Source organism: Vitis riparia, chromosome 1, assembly GCF_004353265.1.
Source record: "Vitis riparia cultivar Riparia Gloire de Montpellier isolate 1030 chromosome 1, EGFV_Vit.rip_1.0, whole genome shotgun sequence".
Taxonomy (NCBI): domain Eukaryota; kingdom Viridiplantae; phylum Streptophyta; class Magnoliopsida; order Vitales; family Vitaceae; genus Vitis; species Vitis riparia.
Window position 1 is genome coordinate 6,775,508 of NC_048431.1, and position 19,670 is coordinate 6,795,177.

Genomic DNA, 19,670 nt, shown 5'->3' on the forward strand with positions numbered 1-19,670 from the left:
ACAACCTCTTGGAAAAGCTAGGGGCCTTAATATTATTCATTTACTCTTGAAAGAGGAAAAAAAATTCTCCCTTTTCTCTCATACTTCTTCCAAACAATCCACCCAAAAACCCCACTATCATCTCCATTTTCTTCAGAATTACGCAACACAGAATCCTCTCATCAGATTCTCATTTCAACGCCCTTCAATTTGATCTTTTTCCTGTTGTTTTTGGCTTCAAATCCAGTAATTCTCCTCGTTTATTGACCGATGCTGATGAGTTTTCAGGAATCCTGGTCTCTGGGCTATGTAATCTTCGTTTCTTAATTTCCGTCTCTCGATCTGTAACGATCATAATGTACAGAGGAAAATGAAAAGTTTAAGACAAGTTTTTAAGTTTTGAAGCTGTGATTGTGTTCTTCCTTTTGATTGATTTAGTTTTTGGTTGGCTGATGATTTGAAGGATCAGAATTGGATCTTGGCTATGTTTAAAAAAGGAAAAAAAAAATCAGATTTTCTCTTTGGGTTAATTCTTCATAAAAGTGCTAATCATTGCAAACCTATGGGGAGTTTGAGATTGATTTTACTGGTTTGTCTCTTTGCTTGTTTTCTCTGTTTAGATTGGATTAATCTGGATTTTGGGTATTGGGAAGATTAATCTGAAGTTTGTGTCATGTATCGTTCATACTCAGATTAGAAGTATCTTTCTAGCCTGTAAAATTCTTTTCTTTTTGCATTTCTTTTGGGTGTGGAATATCCTTTGTGAGAAGATTAGTATTCTTCTGGTTACAGTTTCTTTCTTGTGGTGTATTTTCCTATTTACTTGTGTGATGGATTGGTATTTGCAACTTCCGGTACTGTTTTATGGTTTATGGTTCCTACGTTTATACATCCATCTGATGTTGGCCTGGCATGATATTGAATGATTGGGTTGCCAAATTCTTCCTATTCTTCCATATCTTAATTAGTTGGATCCTTTAAGAACTTGGTTAATGTATTTTGGAGAACTCCCTTTGGTTCAGGCAGTGTGGTTGTTGATGATCTGGGTGTCTCCTGTAGTTGTTGCATTTTGTGTATCAATTTAGTTTAATATTTTTTTTCTTGATGGTACAAAAGGATTTTATACGATCATGTATTTATCTGTAGGTTTTGAGACCTGAAGTTTGCTGATCAGTACGTAACCCAAGGTAGTTTTTTATGGCACAGTTCTAGCTATTCTGAAAGAATCAGTTAAAACTGTAATGTTGAGATCTTAGATACTTTGTTCAAAACATCAAAGGGAGTAATGTAGTTGTTTGGGTGCTCCTGTTTCAAATGCTCTAGCAGTCAGATCGTCTCTTCTGCATAATTTGGGCACTGCAAAACTTTGGCAGTGCCCATGGATGCCACAAGGAGCGGGACGCCCACTGTTCAATACCATAACATACCTGACCAACCGATTGCTGCTATTGTCACCTCCCCATTACCAACATTTCAAAGACAACAACGACACTGCTTTGGGGACTCAAGCCCTGGAGAATTTCCATTGGCTGCCAACCCCTCCATTGTTCTCCATGTCCTCACGGCATGTAACTTGGAACCTCAGGATCTTGCAAAGCTCGAGGCAAGTGTCTCATTTCTATTTAGATCTTTTTAATATATCTTGTTCAATGTTAGAATTGATAATGCTGCTGATTGGACTATAATGGTGTCTGTTGCCAGGCAACATGTTCCTTCTTCAGGCAGCCTGCACACTTTGCCCCTGATTTTGAACTGTCCATATCGGAGCTTGCTGCTCTGGATATGTGCCTAAAGAGGGCCATATTTAGGCCAATGACGCTAGAAGAACGTGAAGTTCTAAAGCAAAGGTGCGGAGGCTCATGGAAACTCGTTCTGAGGTTTTTGCTGGCTGGAGAAGCATGTTGCAGGAGGGAGAAGTCACAGGCAATAGCAGGACCAGGTCACAGCATTGCTGTGACAGTGAAAGGAGCTGTTTACTCATTTGGCTCTAACAGCTCTGGACAGCTTGGACATGGCACCACAGATGAGGAATGGAGGCCTCGCCAAATAAGGTCGCCAATTTTATGATTAATGGTGTAAGAGCAAGAAAATGGAAAGATATTGTTGAGTTTGTGAAAAATTAATAGAAATTCATTATGTTTCAGATCTTTGGAAGGCATTCGCATTATCCAAGCAGCTGCAGGGGCTGGCAGGACAATGCTGATCAGTGATGCTGGCCAGGTTTATGCCTTTGGAAAGGACTCCTTTGGGGAAGCCGAATATGGGGTCCAAGGAACTAAACTAGTAACAACTCCACAATTGGTTGAGTCTTTGAAAAACATATTTGTGGTACAAGCTGCAATTGGTAATTTCTTCACAGCTGTGCTGTCAAGAGAAGGCAGGGTGTATACATTTTCTTGGGGTAATGATGCCAAACTTGGGCACCAAACGGAAGCAAATGATTTGGAACCTCATCCTTTGTTGGGGGCACTAGAAAATATACCAGTGGTGCAAATTGCAGCTGGATACTGCTATCTTCTTGCTCTAGCTTGTCAGCCTAATGGCATGTAAGTTCCTTCGCCATATAGCTTGAGAGAAACTTGGTATTTTAAGAAAAGCTATCTATTATTAATGGTGCTCTCATTAGTTGCATATGATGATGATTTGCAAATTACATGTAAATTTTGAGAGTGCTGCATTGAAATCACAAATTGCTCCAATTAATTTCTATTTGACGGTATAGGCTTCTTCCTTCTTTCCATTCTTTTACAGTTTCTTTCTTTCTTTCCCTTTTTTTTTTTTTTGGTGTGGGGGTGTTTGCTTTTGTCCCACAAAAGGGTATCCTTGAATCGTCTCTGCTTCAGTCCTCTAATCTTTGCTTACTTTTGTTGTTTTTTCCCACTTCATTTTCATGATTTTCCTTTTACTTCTGAATTAAAATTCCTAAAATGCTGAAATATTCCAGAATCCTTTTCAGTATTCAACTCATACCCATGTAAATGAAATTTAATTAATTAGTCAGATATTGTGTTCTTTTGGAAACATATCAGGTCGGTATACTCTGTTGGCTGTGGCTTGGGTGGGAAGCTTGGACATGGCACAAGAACTGATGAGAAGCACCCTCGACTGATTGAACAATTTCGGATTCTGAACCTTCAGCCCATGGTGGTTGCAGCTGGTGCTTGGCATGCTGCTGTGGTTGGGCGGGACGGTCGGGTCTGCACATGGGGTTGGGGGCGTTATGGGTGCTTAGGTCATGGGAATGAGGAGTGTGAATCAGTTCCAAAGGTGGTGGAAGCTTTGATTAATGTCAAAGCTGTTCATGTTGCTACAGGGGATTACACAACCTTTGTGGTGTCTGATGATGGTGATGTCTACTCATTTGGGTGTGGAGAATCATCCAGTCTTGGGCATAATAATGGGCCTGATGGACAGGTTTGATTTTTTTTTTTTCCTTATTCTTTTTTTTTTTTCTGTATTAATTAAAATTAGCTTGATCTTGTGTGATGGTTAAGACTGCCTGCTAACATGGACAAGTGAATTATTTTTCCACTTTTTATCTATTCCTCCATAATTTCTCTGTTACATTTCATAATTTCTGAATGATGCACATGTTTTCTTAACTAATTGTGGATTTACTAGATTGTTCCCTCTGTCACAAGAATGGCAAGGGACATATTCATTTATTTGACAATATCTTGAATGGCCTTTATTCTTTTTCTCTTTCATTTCCTTTTGCCCCCTTTCTTTGCATCTTAGTGCTTGCTTGCTTTATAACTACCATCTATTTAACTTCTGGATTTCCAGCCCCTATTAATAAATATGCATGCAGCATGCTTTCCTAGAATCTCTCTTTAAGCAATTCATTCCACACAAATAAAATCTACAGATTTATAATGGAGATTTGGTGAATCCATGATTTCTCTCTGCTTTCTATTGGTTAAAGCAGGTCCTGGAAAGAACTGAGATTTCCATTGCCATTATTGCCATTTTCAGTAATTATAAGTGCAGGGAGAGCGTGTGTGTGTTTTTGAAGGAGACTTTTGCTTTCGTGAATAACTGATATGTGTTTTGATTGTGTTTGCTATATGATAGGGAAATAGGCATGCTAACATCTTAAGCCCAGAATTAGTAACATCACTGAAGCAGATTAAGGAGCGGATGGTACAGATCAGCCTCACCAATTCCATATACTGGAATGCCCACACTTTTGCGCTCACTGAAACAGGGAAGCTGTATGCATTTGGTGCAGGAGACAAAGGGCAGTTGGGTGTAGAGCTCGTTGCCAACCAAACTGAGAGGGGAAATCCAGAGCGGGTTGATATTGATCTCAGCTAGGGATATTGCCTCACCCTCGTATCATCTACACCAATGCCATTCCTAATTTATCATCACCACCATCCACGATCATGCTTTGCATTTACTGTTTATATTTCCTTGTCTATTCTGTACATAGAAACAAAAAAGGATTGTGAAGGATCAAGCTAGGTAGCAGGGGGGCCAAGCAAATGCATTATTGTTGACTTTTAAAGTTAAAAAAGAAAAGGTTAGTGCTTAGGCCTCAAGCAGTGAATAGCTGATACATTTGTCCAGGTTCATTTTATAACTTATTTATGTTAAATGAATTCATAAGTTATCTGGTTAGCCCCAAGAACTAGAATTCATGCATCATCAGTCTGCCCTTTGATACACGGAAGTCATGCTCATTTGATGGACAGAAGTAGCCGAGTTTGGTTGAAAGCCTGCTGGCTGGCCTCTTCCTCGTAGCTTCCCGGAAAATAAAGGTTGGTCAAAGACCTAAAAGGATAGAGAGGAAGCAGTTTTAAACGTGAGATGTTGTCATGCTGACTGTCTTTTGAGTGTCCTACCTGCCTATGAGCTGAAAAATCAACATCAAAGTGGATGCAGAGAATGGTTCAAATGATTGATGGAGTGGCAGGGGAATTCTAAAGAGGGCTTGGGACAGATCTCAAGGGAAGTTTGTCACTTGAATCTTTGATTCCTAGAGGGGACAATAGAATGAAAAGCAGGGGGGCAGAAGAGATACAGGCCGGTGAGTTGGTTGGTTAAAGCCTGTGTATTGCAGGCCGACAAGCCGGAAAAAAACAGCTACGGCTGTGGTACAATATCAAACCAAAGCACCTCGCTCCAGTCTCCATCCTCTATGGTTTGCCTATTTTCTTAGCGTACCTTCCTAGCTTAGTTGCTTGAATGGAGGAAAATTTGACCATTGGATGCGACGCATGCCCAAAATCCAATTTGCCTACTTCCTTCTCAGTTAGCCATCCGGTCTTAAATAGATTTAATGATATAATAAATTAATTTAAATTATTAAATATGTTTCATAAAATAATTTAATTTCATAACTTCAAATTAAAAATACAATTTGCCTACTTCCTTCTCATTCTTAAAGTTCGCTAATCCGTTACATTAAAATAAAATATAAGAATGATATGAATTTCTGAATAATTAAAATATAAATTGGTTTATAAATCAAAATAAAATGTAAGAAAATATGAATTTTTGAATTCTTAAAATCGCTATGGTCTTAAGGAGATAAGACTGCGAACGAATCTCGAGCTGATAATGATAAGCACAAGCACGAGACATCCTCAACAACTCTCTAATAATATTAATTCAAAACCCATATCAATTTTTTTTTTTTAACGCTTGGTCCCACAACTCCATATAAACTTCTTTTACTAATAAAGTAATTAAAAGAATGATTTTCAAATTTCAATAAGTAAAACTAAAAATAAATTAGAAATTTAAAATCATTTGGTATCCGATACACTTCCTACTTTCTTTTTTTTTTAAATAAAAACTTTTTATATAAATAAGAAAAAAACTGCTGGATATCTGAAAATTTTAAATGTAAGGTTATTATCTTTTTTATATGAACTTATATAAAATTACTATTACTTTTTAATTTTAAAAACAAAAAATAGCAATTATATCTAAATCAATACTTACTTTTTCAATAAAATTCATGATTTTTCATGTCTATTCTTTTCGTCTCTTTCTTGCCCACCATTTTTAACTTTTGAGTGTTAAGGTTAAAATAGTTAGGTTATATTTAATTTCCAAAAAATAAAGAGAAAAAAATAGATTAATGTAAAGAAAATAAAAACTAGATTTAAAATATATAAATTATTTTTATATATTGCTTCAAATTTGTTTCACGTCTTTTTTTTTTCCTTTTATATAAAGATTAAATAATTTTAAAATATATAAAATTTTAACAAATTTTAATTATATTTGATTTTCTTTTATATTTTTTTATAAAGAAACTAAATAAGAGAAAATGATTTTTCTTAACATTTTTTTTCTCTTTCCTTGATACTTTTTTATAACCACACATAATCTTAACTTATCCTTGAACTAAAATCATTTTTACCTCATTTGCTCATATTATTGAGAATATATTTTAGAATTGTGATTTTATATTTCGTGACTTATTTTTTATAATAAATATTTTATAGTTAGTTTATATAATACTTCAAATATGGATATTTTATAAATAAATTTATTACTTAAAATTAATAAAAAATATAAATTAAAATCAATTAAGATAAATATTAATTAAAATTAATAAGGGTAGATATGTTAATTTAATTATTTAAAATAAAATATAAGTTAATTTTTATCAACAACCTTAATAATGAATAAATAATAAGTTTTAAGTTAATAATTTAATAACAATTTAATTTAAAGCCAATTTAATTCATTAGGTAATAAGTATTAAATCTTACCAAGTATTAAATTAATCTCAATACTTTTTAAATATTTTATTTTTTGAAAAAAATAATGATAGTATTTATGAGTGCATTCTACTTACAAATACTCATCCACCCTCAATTATATAGAATAAAATAACTTTTGCAAGATTCATTGTGGTTTCATCCCCAACTCCATTTCACATTACATTTCTTTTACTTAAAAAAAAATGATAATAATCAAATAATAAATATAAAATGGACATAAAAAATGGCCCAAAAAACAAAAACGAGGGTGCAACTTGGGTGGATTGACTTGACTCAACTCAATGTTTCGATGATAAGTTTGAGCAATCATTTTAGATACTTGGGTTGAATTTGGGTTAAGTTTTTTCAACATGAATTCAATTTGGATTAAACTCAGGTTTGAATAACCTAGACCTAACCAAAACTTAATTTAATATATATACACATATATATTCATTTTCTTTTTCTATTTTTAAAAGGAAATGTCAAATTATATTATATAATATATTTTCATTTTTTAAAAAATATATAAATTTATAATTATTCTTTTATTGCTCCTTTTGAAATTTTGTTATATTTACTATTTAAATTTTCATATAAATACCTTAAAATGTTTTTTAAAATATTATAAATAAATTTTGAATTATGTAACCCAATTAACCCAAATTTAACCCAATCAACCCGATTTTAGAAAAATTACCTTGGGATAGAGTTCAAGTTGGGTTGACCTTCAATTAATTGTTTGTTAATTCTAATTAGGCTCAAATTAATCATCAACCTATCTAATATGTCCAAGTTGTAGCTTTAACAAAAACAAAAAATAGAGTTAGGTTTTGATATTTTGTTTGAAAAATCAATATATTTTTCTTCCTACAAATTTTGAAATTTCAATTTTTTCAATTTTAACTTTATTTTTATATTTTTTATTATTAGGTATAAGCACACGTTTTATTCTTGACTATAAGAGTTTATATTTCTTTTATTATTATATTTTATTTTATTTTTCATTCGTATAACCATCAAAGTTTTTGGGTTTGGATCACTTCAAGTGAATTTTTTTCCTAATCATCAACCACTCTAGCATGACATCTACCCCCTTAACAATTTAATTTCAAATTAAATCATCCCACCACATTAATGCATAGCATTAGAATTTAACAAAACTCCTTAACCATATAAATTATAACTCATTTATAATTTTTTTTCTCATATCTTCATTTATTAATTATCGTCTCTAATTAGATTAAATAAAATTTTTATTTAATATAGAACATGATGATTATTAAACATGTTGAGATATTATGAATGCTTTCCTTATATCATTTAGTGTTTAGATATTAGGAAAGTTAAGATATTATGAATATTGAGATATTAGGAATATTGAGATATTAGGAAAGTTGAGATATTAGGATATTAGTTGTTATTTCCTTATATTATTATTTCCTTGTATCATCTTTTCCCATTCTTAGAATGGTGATTACCCTCTATATATACTCTGTACATGAACGAAATAAAATATGAATGAAAAACTATCATTTATCAATTTGAAGATGGTATCAGAGCCAGGGAACTGAAATCCTGGATAGTTTGCCGTAAGGCTAACAATTGTCCCTCCTTTGTGAGAGAGAAAAAAAAAAATGAGTGGAAAAAAGTACTATTGTTTTTCAATCTGAAGGTACTTTCAATCCAGGAATTATTTTGACTTAATCAAACTATGACGTTTGGTCACAACTCGTGGAGATGCATATTGCCGAACGGGAAAAACTTTCCTACATCCAAGTGTGTAGGAAGCCTTAGTTGATCCAAGGTGGAAAGCAAGATTGGTTAGCCGATATCCTCACCAAAGCTGTCTCAAGTCAAGTATTCTCAAAATTTTTTAGACAAGTTGGGCATGTGTGACATCTATGCACCAACTTGAGGGGGAGTGTTGAGATATTAGGAATGTTTTCCTTATATCATTTAGTGTTTAGATATTAGGAAAGTTAAGATATTATGAATATTGAGATATTAGGAATATTGAGATATTAGGAAAGTTGAGATATTAGGATATTAGTTGTTATTTCCTTATATTATTATTTCCTTGTATCATCTTTTCCCATTCTTAGAATGGTGATTACCCTCTATATATACTCTGTACATGAATGAAATAAAGTATGAATGAAAAACTATCATTCATCAATTTGAAGAAAACAATGTTTTGAAAATCGGACCTACATGTGTTATTATTAAACAATTTTATCATGCTATCGAAATTATTTTGACTATTATCTACTAGTAGTGGAATTAATATAGAACATGATGATTGAATCTTATTATTTACATAATGCAAAAGATAAATTGCAAGTAAATAACTAGTTATAATCAACCATTTTCCACAAAATCAGAGGCTACATGTGAAGGACGATGGTTCATGGTATTTCATTGATAAGATGATGAAGGAAAACAAGAATCTGGAGGAAGATAAGAGGGCCTACTACTCCAGGAGGCCTCTGCAAGAGTTAGAAAAAGGTAGACTGCAACCAGGATAGATAAAGCCAAGGCAAGCCCATCTTCTGGACCCATACACCTTCATGAATTTCAAGTACGCCAGGGAGCTGCAACAAAATCAACCCAAAGCTCTCGAGATTTGAATATGTATCAAACTGTCTTCTGAATTCTGATAAAGCACGCTTACCACCCATCTGGGAATATATAGGCAGAGAAGAGGAGGAAGAGGAGGAGGAGGAGGAGGAGGAGGAGGAGGGGGAGTGGAGTGAGTTCCAGGTCCATTGAACTGAAGCTGGCTCCTACCTGGTTTGGCCTCCATTCATGAACTTGTTTTCGTCAGCCATGTTGTAAGGTTTTTGCACGTGGCTTGCATGTGATTGTGATCCGCCATCGAGGCCATCAATGATTGCAATCAAGTTCAGTAATTTGATTTAAGGAGAAAGACATGAATTTTGGAAAGGTTCCTACATTCACAATGTTTGTAAAACGTAAAACACAAGCACATGATCAATTTAATTTTCATGTTGAACGAAAAATAAAAATAAAAAATCCTCATGTAATGATTGACACTGCTTACGTGGCACGTGGACCACGTAACAAGGTAGCCAATGAAATTTTGTGGGTTGGCCCACATTTCCAGACACAGTTACTTAAAATGGCAAAATGCTGAACCTTCGTACTTTCAGCTCAGTCGGTCGGGCCCATTGACCTCTTTTCACTGGGCTTAGGTTCTCCAGCCCAGCTGCAACAGTTGAGCACACGTATGACATATCACTAGTTTCATACATCCAAGCCCAAAGCTCAAAATCATTAGATAATTTCAAGTCAATGATTGTTATAATTATTTTCGGTTCTGCAAGGAGCTTGACGTCCTCTTAGGCATCACGGAAGATGCACATTTTAAAAATATTATCAAGCAACTTGATTCATGTGACCACCCTTTTTCTGTCAACTACACGTGTGTGATCTTAGCTACACACCAAAGAAATGGCAGAAGGGAAAGGATGGAAGGAACGCATATAATCATAATGAGTTTTGACTAACTTCAAAGACCCAGAACTCCGATTAAATTAGATATATCGAGACAGGGAAGATGTTATTGTGGATGATTCAAGGACCTATCACATGCCCCGATCTTTACACTGCTGCATTTTTCTTTTTCTTTTTCTTTTTCTTTTTGTATAATTTATTAATTAATTTATGGTCTATGATCTAAATGATTCCCCCCCTTTTTTTTTCTCAAGGGGAAAGAAAAAAGCTAACAGATGAGGATCTCCAAAGCTCAAGTTTCCAAGTTCAATGATGTTCAAATAGGAATAAAGTCATGAAACAATTAAAAACAAATGATTTCTCACGCTCTTCATTTGGATTGTTTGATACACGGACTATTTATTTATCTGTCTTAAAGTTTTCTATTTCTACAATTATTCAAAATAATAATGATATTATCGTCATGTTGTTGTTGTAATAGCTCTTTGATCTCGGAGCTCATACACCTCTCATAGTGCTTTATGAAAAATAAAACAAATAATAGAATAACCACTATGCATTTAAAAAGTAGAGTTCATTATGAAATGAAATTTCAAAAAAAAATAAAAAATACCACCTTTAAATTTATGATATTGGCAATTATATATAAGTAAAACTTTAAAAGAATAGGGAGTTGTGACGTAATGACTCGCACCCAATCATGTAAATATTATTTATTTTGAGTTTAGAAGAGCATTCATGACTTTAAAAGTCGTTTACAAGGTGAAAAAGAATTCATATTTATATAGTATTGGGAACTTTTTCCCCTATCTGATATGAGATATCACAAACACCCTCTTTCATACAGATACAACATTTTTATTATGTCCTACAAGATTATGAAGTCAAACAAATAAACATATTTTATAAGGACAAATAAACTCTTATATCGGATCAATGATTATACTATTTATAACAACTCATATAAAACCGTGTAATTATTATTTATTCTGAAGACAAATGGGTCTCACGACTTTACAACACATGTATAAGATTAAGACGGATTTCTTATATAGTATTAAAAACTTTTTCTTTTACAAGACATGAAATATCATATGCGATACATAATAAGTCAGCTTCACGGGTGGGCGGGGCACATGGGGAAGGAGTTTGTGAGATGTATCAGTGTCATGGTTTGCCCCACCACGTGGCTTTGCTAGTGCCAATGTGTCATACATTCTTTCTCACCTCTAATACTCTAGCTTATACTTACCACTGAAAATGACACGTCAACAAACGCCATCATCCCTTCTCACAAAACCTGTAGCTCTTGTCCTTTCTAGATGTTGATTCCACCTGCAAACAACTGCTTACTCGAGAAAAGTCATAGCAAACATGGTTAGTTCACATAATATTTGATTAATTATAAATTAACTTTTGTATATATTGCCACGCAGCCTTGAGGGCCCAGGTAATTAATCATCTTAAAATTTGTACAATTAAAATCTAAGTTAAGAGGAGAGCTTATCCATAACCAACAATATTGAAGGAGGTGTTCCCACACGTAAATCCAAGCACAGCATTAATTGATGTTTTTGGTTTTTGAGTGAAGTGACAAAACAGAGAACTTAATGAGCAGGGAAGTGGGAATGTCTTATCCTTAGGGCGGGGCCATGTGCACACCCAAAGGCAGAACCTTGATGGGGGTTGAACTTCCATAACCCGAGTACGTACTGAGGGCGTCCGCGTTCATAGCTGAGGTCTTCCAGTGCTAGGTGTCATGGTTCAAATTCTGATTTATGCCATATATGAAAAAAATCAGATATAAGTAAGAGGAGTACAAATGGATAAAACATTCAAGCAACAAATGATAGGCAAGTGAGAGCTTCTCATTAATAGGGAATATCAATCACTTGAAAGCACATCACAACCTAATAAATAGCTGGCATAGAAAGCTACTTGCTAATATCGATGTGAAAACCTCTCAACTTAATGTTCAACTGCAGATGTCGCATATGGGGTTCCTTAACCATATTTTGGTTTATTTCCTTTTAATTGATTACCATTTCATATTCTCAGTTAAAAAATTCAACACACTATACAAATTTCATGTTAAGACATGTTCCCAGTGAAGTTCGCCGCATTCCATTTTGACTTGGTTTAAATATATACTTCACAAATTCTTATGTCTTCTAAGTTTCTTTGTCTTCCACATCACTTGCTTGCGCTGGCCAACTTGATTAAATTATCATTATATTGACCTGATATATGGTTGAACCACCAAGGCCCTAGGCCTTATCCTCAGGCCACTGTTTCAATTCAGCTAAGTGGATACATACGAGTGGAATCAAGCTAATTAATTGAGGGAGTCAGCTAATTATATATATGGAAAAGTATATACCACTAAGTAAGGATGGGATCCAGCCAAGATCCAATCAACATGAAAACAAATCATGCTTCTATTATTATTAGAAAAATGATGGTTTTTTAAAATGCTAGTGGATATAGGATTCAATACGAAGAATCATATTACTTTTCTATGGGGAGCATCTAATGTGTGTACTGAATTGTGGTGCATAATTCCATCATGATCAACAATTAACAATCCTGTAAAATACTAAGAATATCTGATTGTTGGTTGTGGGTGAGTAGAAGTTCCCTCTCTGCCCTTCCTCTTTGGGGCTAGGCATGCCTTGACTTGCAATGATCATTTTATAGCCATGGTGTATGACTTGATGGAAATTAGAAGGTGATCATTTTTGGTCAATTTGTAGAATATATATACCGGGACTTTTTAACGACGTCTCTGGTGATCTTCACCTCCTTGATGCATCCATGACACAACTCCTCCACTGTGCAGTACTCGAGCTTCTTCTCAATGGGCGGAGGCTTTATCTTCCCAGTTGAGTTGGAGTACATGATGGGTCGGGTGGTCCTTCTGCAGCTTACGTATACCCTTTTTGCAAGTGTAGCTTGGAAGGCAGCTGCATAGAAGGTTGTTCCAGGGGCTGAGGTGTGAGTCCTAGGGTCCCCAGGAGAAGGGTCGGAAGTGACGTAATCATCCATGCTTCGGTTCTTCCAGAAAGTTCTACATGCTGTAGGATCATGATCACCGTGGTTTACCTCGTGGTTTTCTCCCAAGCTGTGAAATGTATGCATGTCTCTTCTTGTCTGGTGCTCTTAATTGAGCGCCGGCCCAAATGAGTTTAAAAGGAAAAAACAAGGAAATAGATTAATGATGCATCCATGATCCGTCCTAGTAAACCTATCATTTTTGGCATATGTATCAAGATACAAATAAGGTTAACCTTGATTAATCAGGCATATATAGCTGAGGAAGCAAACGGGAGAGATGGGATTAGGCTTGTGGCCTTCAATTATTTGATGTCCTTTTATACATCCTGAAGTTGAAATTGAGCCTTCGAACTTGGGTTAAAAAGTCCTATTTGTGAAAGAAATAATGCATCATTAGCCAAATATAAAACTTCTTTTGTGGACTTTTATTAGCAAATCCGGTCTAAACAAAACAGGGACACGTTTTTTTTGTTCTTTTTGGAACATTAATCTTATATATATAATAACATACCAAATCTTTCCTACACAAAAACAAAATTTAATTCACTCTTTGTTGGAATTGGGGTAGAAGTTGCTGTTAGAATGCTCCCTAGTCTAAAAACAAAATAGGGTATACGCATCAACAGCGTTTAACTCCGATCAGCTCCTACTGGTGGCTAGGCCATCAGCATCGGATGTTAAACCGATAACCTGGGTTTAATGGGAAGGCATTGATAATTGGTGGATGCGAGGGCTCCACCCACCCCACTTTATCATGACAAGCTTTCTTTCAACATGTTCCATCTCCCACTCGCATGCGTCCCTGTCAATCATCTTAATCCTCATCAATATTGCAACTACTACCCTTGATCAAGTAGTGCACCAAAGTACGATATTTCGGGTACTTTTCATGTACAGGAGGTAGATTAATGGAAGCCATACATCTTTATGTACGTAATTATGTATTTAGTTGTGTCGGTGGCCACAATTATCTCGTAATTAATTACAAATGGTGGAAACAGCAGATCATCAACTCAGGCCTCAGTTGACTTAATTCCACTCACAAAAAGGGGTTTGTTTGTGGATATGGAATGAACTACGGCCATCCCATTTCAAAGGAATGTCAAAAACACACCTCTGAATTGGCATTTGCTAATTGTAGCGTTTCAATCTAGTCAACCCGCTGCTTTAATTTCATGTGTAATCACTTCTGTCAACCATGAGTGGGTGTTTGTGATTTGGAATAAGGGTGCCACCACTCTACCCTTTCAATTGATGAAAACCGACCAAAACTTATCCCAAACAAAAGAAGTAAACTTAATACGTTCTCTTTTAAGTCTTCACTTTTTTTTTTTTTTTTTGTTCCTTAAATTTGATATCATGCATGGTGTTTTTTGTGGTGTGATTTCCAACCATGTTATTTGATTTAGGCAAAAATGAGATAAGATTCAAGGAGTTCTGAGTACACTCGTGAATTCATAGTATAAAGTGATCTTATCCACTTTAAGAATAATGGAGAAAAGTGGGTGTATGGTGCGTGGTGTCTTCGGTTCCTGAGACCATGAAAGCTTTCAGAGCCACAGGCTGAGAAGGATGCAGCTGGCTTCTCCACTCTCTGCCGCGTGTCAAATGGATGACACTGCTGCTCATGATGCGAAAGCCCAAAAGCGATAGTGGCCCTTTGCGCTTTTACGCTTCTTTCACACCCAGGGCCACATGCTCCACATCCACCATGCCACGCAATCGTCTGACGGCCCACTCTCACCATAGGTGGGCCTAAAACTTGCGGGGCCCAAGTAGGGGGAGACTCTTAAGGGAACATAGCCCACGTGGGCTAACATGCTATGACTGATAAAGATGTCCACGTCATCAAATTAACGGAATGTACGATCCTCCATTATCTTTTTCTGTAGCACTGATTCGCGGCCGCCAACAGCCTAGGTCACCGTGTTACCACGTGAGCATTATTGACGGGTTTGGTCGTTGGCCGCCGGCAAATCCCGGCGGGCTTTACGGTTACGAAAACTAAAGGCGGTTAATGCGGGCGTCTCTTTTGCATTTGTTTATTTGATAAATGTTTTGTCATTGTCACTATTTTTCAACAACTGATTTTGTAACTTTCTAGTTTCTTCCCTCCCTCCATCCTCTTTATTTATTTATTTTTTTAATATCTTAATAATTGCAGCTACATACAATTTATTATGGATTGAGTACCCGGAAGACATTTTCTTAATTATGATTAAAAATATCATTATCTTCTTTTTTGTTTTATGCTTGAAGTCAATCTGCCTCCCCAAGACGTTTTCTTTATCGTTTTATGCTTAAAGCCAATGTGCCTCACGTGATTAGCATTATGCATAAAAGGGAAGAATATCCGCTTAATGATGAGATTTAAAGTCGAAACAATTTTAAATGATAAAAAATTATAATTAATTTATTTTTAAATTCATATATCCATCCTAATAAAGATTTTTGGAACGTTAAAATATGATTTATGAAAAGAAGTGACAGAAAGGAAATCTAATCGGGCCACATGAAAAAAGAAGGTTGTACGTACTAATAATTAATTAGGGCGCATCTCTGTAAAAAAAAAAGGGATTAAAGCTGAATTAAATGAAAAGCAAACCTAGCTATTTGAACGGCTCCAACAAACAGCAACAAAAAGGTAATCTGTGATAGCGAAATAATATTACAAAAGTGTCATAATTTTCAACATCATACTGATAGGTCTTTATGGTCAAAGAAAGTGTCGGTGTGTATTATGATCAGTGTTAAGTTATTAATTAGTATTTCATGCAGATATTTTTTTGTTAATTTTCAATGATTCAATACGTAAATCACGTACGCAAAATTTGGTTCAGTTTTGTGATGAAGAGGTCCTTTTTTTCTGTGCGTCTTTGGTTTTTCCATAGATGGGGTTGTGAATTTCAACTCCTGTGTAAGTACGAGTTGTTGTATTCGTTTATGTCAAAATGAGAGGATTAGTAGAGGTGAGGGTGAAGATTATAGGATTGGAACATGGAGAATGAGAAATAATGAAGGAGGTGGACCCAATTATCCCGGCTTTATTCCTTTATAATCCCACGCCCTTCTCTCAACTTTCTCACAACTTTTTTTTCTCTTCTCTGTTTTTCTTCTTTTCAAGACGGGAGAAAGCTATGGCAATTCCTCTCTCTGTTCTTCTCTTCCTCCTGCCTCTTCTGTCTCCAACCTTCATTTCCTCTTCGCCGGTTCAAGATCCTGAGCTAGTAGTAGAAGAAGTGCACAAGTATGAATGCGTTACAAATATTTGAACAGTCGGTAATTAATTAACAATGTCTCACCTTTTTTTTTTTTTTTTTTTTAATCTTGTTGCTGCAGGAGGATCAATGCTTCAAGGAGGAACTTGGGGTTCCTGTCTTGCGGAACCGGCAACCCCATCGACGACTGCTGGCGGTGCGACCCAGATTGGGAAAAGAACCGCCAGGGTTTGGCTGACTGCTCAATCGGGTTTGGGAGGCATGCCATAGGCGGAAGAGATGGGGAGATTTACGTGGTGACAGACTCGGGGGACGATGACCCTGTGAACCCTAAGCCTGGCACTCTGAGATATGCAGTGATCCAAAAGGAGCCATTGTGGATCATTTTCCAGAGGGATATGGTGATCAAACTGAAGGAAGAGCTGATCATGAACTCGTTCAAGACCATCGACGGCAGAGGCGCCAGCGTCCACATTGCGGGAGGGCCGTGCATTACTATCCAGTACGTGACCAACATTATCATTCATGGCCTCAACATACACGACTGCAAGCAAGGAGGCAACGCCAATGTGAGAGACTCCCCCGACCATTACGGGTGGAGGACGATATCAGACGGGGATGGGGTGTCCATATTCGGGGGAAGCCATGTTTGGGTGGACCACTGCTCTCTCTCCAACTGCAATGACGGACTGGTGGATGCCATCCATGGATCCACGGCCATCACCATCTCCAACAACTACATGACCCATCATAACAAGGTCATGCTATTGGGCCACAGTGATTCCTATACTCAAGACAAGAACATGCAGATTACCATTGCCTTCAACCATTTTGGAGAAGGTCTCGTCCAGAGAATGCCCAGGTAAAGCTAGCGAGAACGAGAATGGAAACAGTTAGGTTCATTGTGTGCATGCCCAATTTCAAACCATTGCTTCCAAAATTAATTCGGTTTTAATTTTAGATGACCAACATAACACTCTCTAAATTCGCTCACTTATATTAATAGGGTAAATTGTAAAAAATATCATGAAATTTTATTATTATCATTATTATTAATTTTTTTCCATATTTACAGATGTCGACACGGCTATTTTCATGTGGTGAATAACGACTACTCGCACTGGGAAATGTACGCTATTGGGGGAAGCGCGGAGCCTACAATTAACAGCCAAGGCAATAGATTTCTTGCTCCTGATGACAGATTCAGCAAGGAGGTGAGGACCCACAAAATTGATTTGGGCTAATTCTTGATGCTTATAGCTTTATTCTAAGAACCAATTGCCCTTTTCAGGTAACCAAACATGAGGATGCACCACAGAGCCAATGGAAGAATTGGAATTGGAGATCAGAAGGAGATTTATTGTTAAATGGTGCCTTCTTCACAGCATCAGGGGCCGGAGCTTCTTCTAGTTACGCCAAGGCTTCGAGTTTGGGGGCAAGACCCTCTTCTCTTATCACCACTATCACAAATGGGGCTGGTGCACTCAACTGCAAGAAAGGCAAGCGTTGCTGATTGGAGCACCCCGCAGCACTAGTATGAAGGTGAAGACAAGTGCAGTGAAAAATGTTAATAAGGGAGGAAGTAGCTGGACAGGCCAGCTTGTATTTACAAGTTTGTTGTTTGTTACTCTTTATGATTACAGCCACCGCCTTGTTTCAAACCAAAAGAAAAGAAAACCATCACTTTGGGTTCCCTGTTGGGAATAGAATGGGGTAAAGAAGAAACGAAGAGCAGTGACTGTTGATAGATAGAATTTCCAATATATCTGTCCTTACAACATTAAAAGCTCGTTGAATTTTCAATGGCTTCATAAAATCAAAGCTCTCGCTCTCATTTTCTTTCTTGCTCTGTTACTGGGGGGGGGGGGGGGGGGGGGGGGGCGGGGTGGTGGGGGGGTCCCAGTTGCAGTATCCCTCACATGGGAGTTATAGACTGTGGAACTCCTTTTTGTGGGACCATATTTTGTGGACTAAAACTACACCATCTTTGAAAAAAGTTGCATGAGCATCCACACCCCAGATCCTGCTTCCAAGTACGAAACCTCCCATCCCTACCATTCAGTCATCAACAAACAACCAGTGTGCTCATAGAAGCGCCCTTCTCCACACAAGCCGAGAGGCTATAAATCATACCACCCACCCTCATTACGCTTCATGAATTTGGAAATATGGCCTGTAGGCTGCCCCATAGACAGCACAACACAGTGGATGGCGCACACAGAAGAGACCTTTCATGTTGCCGACATGGACTGATGGAAGTACAGTATGAGAGATCATTCGTCTTTGTGGTCTCTTAAGAGACTGCTTTTCTGATTGGGGATGGGACTCCCATCTGTGCTGATATATTCTCCAAATAACTACACTGCCACTTTGATACATCTGATTCGCGTAGGCCTAAGTCTAGCAAATGGCCCTTGCCCGCATGGTCAATAAAATTGAATGCCCCACTTCACATTTCAGTATACATACTGAAAAAGGCAAGGATATATCGATTTTTCCTATTTCTTGCACATACGAAAATCGCACTTAATATATTTGAATATTATACCTTTATTATATCTTTTATCCTTCTGAAAAATGACAAAACAATGACTAAATATTCATTTGAATACACTTTTTTTTTAATTGAAAAAACAAAAACAATTTCTATCTAAAATACAATAATTTAAAAATTGAAGCCCATTAATATATATATATATATATATATATATATATATATATATATATATATAATCATTTTCCTAGCAAATTTGGGTGGCTTTAAAAAGAAAAAATTTAACTCATTCTTTCTTTTCAAATTTTATTGAATTTATTATATTAACAATTTATTTAATAAATTGTTTTTATGTCTCATGTTAGACTCTTAACAAATGAACACAAATTGTATATTTTAAGACAAATTTAAAAAAAAAAAAAAAAAGAAACATGTTTACTAGCAAATTGAATGTTTATGAAAAGAATATCCTCAGCCTATAATAGAAATAGATTGCAATGGAATTGAAAAAAAAAATTAAATTTATTATAAATTTGTGATACACGAACTATTAAATGAAACAGAGCAAAAGGCCAGCAGAACCGTACAATGTTTTATGTTTGTCACTTTTAAATTCTTATGCAGTGAATATAACCAAAAGTACAAAATGCGATAGCTGATCCAACAGTTTCCGGGGCGAATGGTAAATTCAGTAGGCAAAAATGGCCAAAGGATTGCAAGGACAGG

General features: G+C 36.0%; 2 protein-coding genes across 5 annotated transcripts; both read left to right on the forward strand.

Moving 5' to 3' along the window:
* Window positions 1-4,609, forward strand: LOC117916190 (ultraviolet-B receptor UVR8). 4 transcript variants are annotated; one of them, XM_034832107.1, is made up of 7 exons: window positions 1-288; window positions 1,126-1,166; window positions 1,303-1,582; window positions 1,681-2,030; window positions 2,124-2,525; window positions 3,009-3,393; window positions 4,054-4,609. In XM_034832107.1, the coding sequence occupies exons 3-7, from the start codon at window positions 1,358-1,360 to the stop codon at window positions 4,294-4,296; spliced, it is 1,605 nt and encodes a 534-aa protein (XP_034687998.1). In that variant the 5' UTR covers window positions 1-288; window positions 1,126-1,166; window positions 1,303-1,357; the 3' UTR covers window positions 4,297-4,609. The 4 variants fall into 4 exon arrangements, with proteins under 4 accessions (XP_034687998.1, XP_034687990.1, XP_034688015.1 ...); XM_034832099.1 differs by having other exon boundaries at window positions 1,306-1,582; XM_034832124.1 differs by having other exon boundaries at window positions 1-275.
* An 11,706-nt stretch (window positions 4,610-16,315) lies between these two features.
* LOC117915436 (probable pectate lyase 5) lies at window positions 16,316-18,271 on the forward strand. The gene is made up of 4 exons (XM_034831063.1): window positions 16,316-16,479; window positions 16,572-17,312; window positions 17,526-17,664; window positions 17,742-18,271. Exons 1-4 carry the CDS (start codon window positions 16,370-16,372, stop codon window positions 17,961-17,963), a joined length of 1,212 nt encoding a protein of 403 aa, XP_034686954.1. The 5' UTR covers window positions 16,316-16,369; the 3' UTR covers window positions 17,964-18,271.
* The last annotated feature ends 1,399 nt before the right edge of the window (window positions 18,272-19,670 follow it).